We start from the raw sequence: 5,634 nt of genomic DNA on the forward strand, positions 1-5,634 counted from the left end.
GAATCCTCTCACCACTCCTGCACCTCTTGCCTGTACCCCAGTTCTGTATGCATAAATAAATAAACCTTTAAAAAAAGAAAAATTCAATTATTCAGAGGCATATTTATTTGTATGTTTTTCATCTATAGTCACGTCTTCTTCACTTCTACTTTTCCCTCTCCCTATTCCAAGGACTATCATCCTATTGGTCACTTTCTCTCCAGCTTCTGCCCACTACAACTCCTATTAAACAGCAGAAAATCATTCATTTTATAATCCTAATGAACAACACAATGCTGATAAGTAGTGGGATTAAAGAAAACATCTGTGAAATAATCTTAAACATGTTTAACCTGAAATAACTAAATGTTTCAGTTTTAGAAATGTTTGTTATAAAACAGTTTCAGTTTTAGAACTGTTATTATACTTTCAAACTTCAAATAATAAATATTATTATAATGTTTTATAAATCATAAAAGGCCAGCTCATGAGCTACTTTGCTCATTAAAAAAATTATTTTTATTAATTTATGCATATAAGAACTGGGGTGTAGGCCAGAGGTACAGGGTATAAGAGGGCTTCCCAGAGACAGAGTGGAGAGCAAAACAGATTTACTGAAATACACTGCTGAGGGAAGCAGTGAGGAAGGCAGGAGAGGTCTGCTGCACCATGTGGGTTCATTCATTGGCTAAAGATTGAATTCACGCTGCAGTAGATAGCAACAGCTTGATAACACTGAGACTTTAACCCCTATACCACCAGGGAGGCCCTACTTAATCACATTTAACTAGTTAATAGTCTAGGTTATAATGATACCTATAACCTTTTCAGTTCATATTTTTAAAAGAAAGTTCTCTTGTCAACTAAGTGAAGATAACTGTAAAAACTAAAAGTAATTCTTAGGGTAATAAGGACACTTAAACCACTATTTCTTGCTTCAAGTTACCTCCATATTCAATACTCCCATAAACAGCATTTTACTTTTTTGAAAAGGTGTAAAGACACCACAGCAAATTCTTGTATATAGTGATGCATTTATCACAATTAATGAACCAGTATTAATAAGTTATTAACTAAATTCTACTTTCTTAACCAGGCTTCATTAAATTTCCCCTAATGGACTTCCAGTGTTCCAGTGCCCCATATCCAGAATGTAAAATTACATCTATTTGATATTTATTTTATTCATTCATTCATTCATTTATACATATAGAACTGGGGTACAGGCCAGACATACAGGGGCAGTGAGAGGGTTCACCGAAGACAGAGGGGGAAGCAGAACAGGCAGACTGATGAAGTACACTGCTGAGGGGAGTAGCGGGCATGTCAGGAGAGGTCTGCTGCTCCAGGTGGGTCACCTCCAGTGTGGGAATCGAATTCATGCTGAAGTGGCTTTAACTTCTTAGTACTGTGCTTTAACCTGCTATACCACCAGGGAGGGCCCCTGATCATTTTTTTCTTTTTCTTTTTTAGGTGGATTTTTTTTTCTGACCATTTCTTTTTAATGCATCTTGTCTATGACACTTTCTCCAACTTTTCTTGTTTCTGATGTACTTGAATTTTGAGTAGCACTGGTCAGCTATTTTCCTTAATTTGAGTGATGTGGTACTTATATCAGAGTCAAATTATGTTTACAGACTTTTGGGAGGCCACCACTACAGAGCTAATCTCATATCAAAGATACATGCTATCAACATGACAAATTATTTCACTTGTACCGTACTATTTACAAGCAAGTCATTATTAGCATAAGCCCACAAGTTTAAGATTAGGGAGTTATGCTTAAACTCTTAATGGGGAGGAGCTACCTAAAGAAGCCATTAGGGATTATTTTGTATGTCTTACATTTAGCAAATTGTGCATACAGATTATAAATTACTTAATCTCCTTAAGTAGATTATATAAATTACTTAAGTCTTTTCCATTATATTTTCCAGAAATGGAAAAGGCTTTCAACAAATGCCTGCCAAATATATAAAATTCCTTGCTGCACATAATAAAAACTGTTTCGTTCACTACAATCCTCAATACCTAGACTTCATTGTCTGAATTATAATAGGTATATGAAAATTTGTCTTATAAATTATAAATACAGAATTACAGAACATAAGCTCATGAGATGGGGATCTTTCTATTCAATACTGTATGTCCAGATAATAAGACCATACTCAGTTGTATTTAAGTGCTCAATAAATACTTGGTGAAACAATTTTAAAAATACAATCTCTTATTTACTCAGTGTGCTAAAATTCTATTTATGAGAATTTCTTACAATACAGTAAAAGAGATGATATACCTAAAAACCGAGACTGAAAAACATTCATCTTCATTTCACACCAAGATAGTCTCTGAATATTTTTATTACTTGAAACCTTGAAGATTACATCCAACAATTACTAATAATGTATATCTGCTTAATATTTATCTGAAAAATATTAAATAATCACTTCTTGTATTAAATGTGCTAGTTATACAAAAATAAGTGAGACAGATTTTCTTGGCCTCTTAGTGCTCAGAGATGAAAAGGAAAATGGGCAGCTAAAAAAACAATCTCCAGGGGTCCTTTCTAGTGGCCTAGGGGTTAGGTCTCAGAGTTATCACTGTGACAGCCTGAGTTTAATCCCTGGCCAGTGAGCTGATCCATATATGGCACAACAGACCTCTCCTGTCTCGCCTACAGCTCTCCTCAGCAATGTGTTTTGGTAGAACTGCCAGTTTTGCTCCCCACTCTGTCTCTGGTGAATCCTCTCACCCCCTCACTGGCCTACACTCCAGTTCTCCTATGCAAAAATAAATAAAATCTTTAAAAGTAAATAATCACCACATGTTTTACATATGATCTTTTTGATGAATTTGAGAGAGCAGGAAAAGATACAGTAAAAAGTCATGAAGTCTTCCAGGAAGAAGTCAAATACAAGCTAAAATAAAGATGGAGTAGGAGCTAACTATGCCTAAGATGTAAAAGGAACAATATATTGGAAAGAAAAAGACATGAGAAATACCATTCATTTGAGATGATAAAAGATTTCCTTTGGCTAAAAACTGACACAGGGATATGAATAAGGTTAAAGAAAATGACATGAAAGGTTTTGTGTTGACATATAAATGACTTTGGACTGTCTCCTATAAGTAAGTGAAATCTAATAAGGTGTTTTAGTAGAGAAGTGACATGATCAGATGTTTAACTAGAAGGGGGAAAAAAATTCTCATTCTGAACTCATGCTATGGAAAACAGAATGGACAGAAGCAATAATGGATGCTTAGGAAACCAAGAGAGACTTAAAAAAAATAGTGAGCTAGATTAGAAACAACAAAAGCATACTGTAATAAATTAATTTATGCACTATTCAGGTGGTAGAATCAAGAGGTTTTGGTAACATTAGAATTTGAAGAAAAGGAAAAAGTAAATGGTGGTTATTACTGACAGACAAGCTAAAGATGATTAGCTAGTAGCTTCAGTATAGAAATTGCTTAAGATTAAGATGGCTACATAGGTCTGGAAGTTATGAGAAAAGAGAAATCTTGGAGAGTAATCAGCACATAGCACACGCAAGTGAGTGAGATCAGTCAGTAATAAAGTAAAGAGTAGGGAGACCACAAGACGTAGAATGAAGTTGAAATGCTAAGGACAAGTATATGAGAGCTATTTAGCTGTCCAAGCACACAACAGAATATACCAGTGTATATACAAAGGGCACTACCACCAGTGTAACAGAAGCACTATAAAGCTACTTTATAATTGTTCTAGCCAAATTCTTCATACTTAACAGATATAAGAACACATAAGAAACACCACTAAGTCTACCTTACAGGCAGAGGTCTGACAAAAAATTGGGTGGAACAAGAAGATGGTGTGGGGTTGCAATCTGGCTTGACCAATTACTGATGCAATCTAGGCAACTAAATCTCAGTGTTTTTTCCCACGTATAATATGAGCTCTCAAGAGGTCCTTTGTTAAGTTAAAGATTCAATGACTCTGTTGATATTATTCTGAGTTTAAATATACAAACCAGACAAATATTACACGAAGACAGTATACAATAGAAGACCATGATATTTACATTCAAATGCAGAACTCTATTTCCTCTATTTACTAATGTGTAAAAATACAGTAAGTGGCTTCATTCTCTTTACATTAATTTCTACAGTTATAAAAAGTAAATAATACTAAACCCTATCTCAAAGAATTCTGTGAGACACAGTACATATAAAGTACTTGTACACAGTGCCTGGTACAGAAGAACATTTGTCAAATGTTAGCTATTAATTACTGATTTAATATCATTAGCCGTACATTCTAAAATTCATATGTAAAATAAATTGCTTCTGATACCATGGGTTGCCATATATTAAAACGATTCAGTCAGATGAGCAAATAGAAATCAGAATGGTTTGTATGTTTCATTTCTGTACCTGGAGGTCCTGCAGCAGCTACATCTTCCATGAGTTCTCCCTCTTCTAGTTCCATGTTGTTGTATTCTACGTCATTTTCTCCAGACCTAAGAATATAAAAAAATTCATCATTTGTATATAGTAATTACAATTAACATTATTTGTCACACTTTAAGGAATTTTATAATAGCACACAGTTTCTCTTATGAAGAATCTTTCTAAATACAAAAGTAAGGAAAAAGAATTTTGTCTGTAACACATATGAATAGTGTTAATGTTCAAACTACAGTTCATCTTTGAACAATTTGTGGGCTGGGGTGCCCTCCATACATCCACAGATATAATTATTAACTCTCTGAAATCTTAACTACTAATGTCTACTTCTTACTGGAAACATTACCAATAACATAAGCAGTTGAATTATACATTATTTTGTATGTTAGATGTTTCTACACTATTTTATCAGAATAATAAAGTAAGCTAGAGGAAAAAAATGTTTAAAAAATCATATGGAAGAGAAAATACATAAAGGCCTCCTATTTATTGGTATTTTTAAAAATAAGATTTTCAAATAATGCGGATACCTCTCACTAAATTAACTCTGCAAGATAGGGTATTGCTTTGAAGTTATAAAAAAACACTTTTCTTTTGTTAATTAACTGGGAATGCTAGAAACAAAAATTCCTTTAGTCAAACTGAAAATATTAAAAATTAATAATAAAAAATTAAAAAATTAACTATGTTGTCTTTCTTTCATTAAGAAAAAAAAATTAAGTATTCTTCCTGGGCATGTAACTTATCTGAATAACTGAAGCCAAAAACTTCTAGGGCTGGCTCTAGGCACTCAGGAAGTCTCCAGACCTAGATTCCTCTATTTGGCTCTGAGTAACTTCTTTAATAAATTTCCCCTTCAGTAAACAAAGTTTGCATCAAAGCAGCAATTATTTCAGTCAATACAAATTAAAACGATATTGAGATACTACTACATGTCTATCAGAATGCTTAAAATAAAAGCAGTGATAACACTCAATGTTGGTGAGGATTCAGAGAAACTAGATTACTTATATATGCTCATAATGATACAAAATAGTATTTTTCAAAAATTACTATTAATTACAGTAGCCCAGAGAAAAGACTTAATTTAGGTTCATATAAAAAACTACACAAATGTGGCCCTCCCTGGTGGCACAGCGGGTTAAAGCACTGCACTAAGAAGCTTAAGCCACTTCCGCATGAGTTCAATCCCTGCCTGCCCTGGAGGTG

The 5,634-nt window shown here is 33.7% G+C and overlaps 1 protein-coding gene across 2 annotated transcripts in view; it reads right to left on the reverse strand.

Moving 5' to 3' along the window:
• The window catches only part of TRIM37 (tripartite motif containing 37), a 69,042-nt gene that overhangs the window by 22,311 nt on the left and 41,097 nt on the right, over positions 1–5,634 (reverse strand). For both annotated transcript variants that reach the window (XM_012726322.1, XM_012726321.1), the window contains one exon: positions 4,393–4,478. In XM_012726322.1, the coding sequence (XP_012581776.1) occupies positions 4,393–4,478 (86 nt within the window). The remainder of the gene's footprint in view (positions 1–4,392; positions 4,479–5,634) is intronic.

This window comes from Condylura cristata, unplaced genomic scaffold, assembly GCF_000260355.1.
Source record: "Condylura cristata isolate star-nosed mole 26May11 unplaced genomic scaffold, ConCri1.0 scaffold00017, whole genome shotgun sequence".
Lineage (NCBI taxonomy): Eukaryota > Metazoa > Chordata > Mammalia > Eulipotyphla > Talpidae > Condylura > Condylura cristata.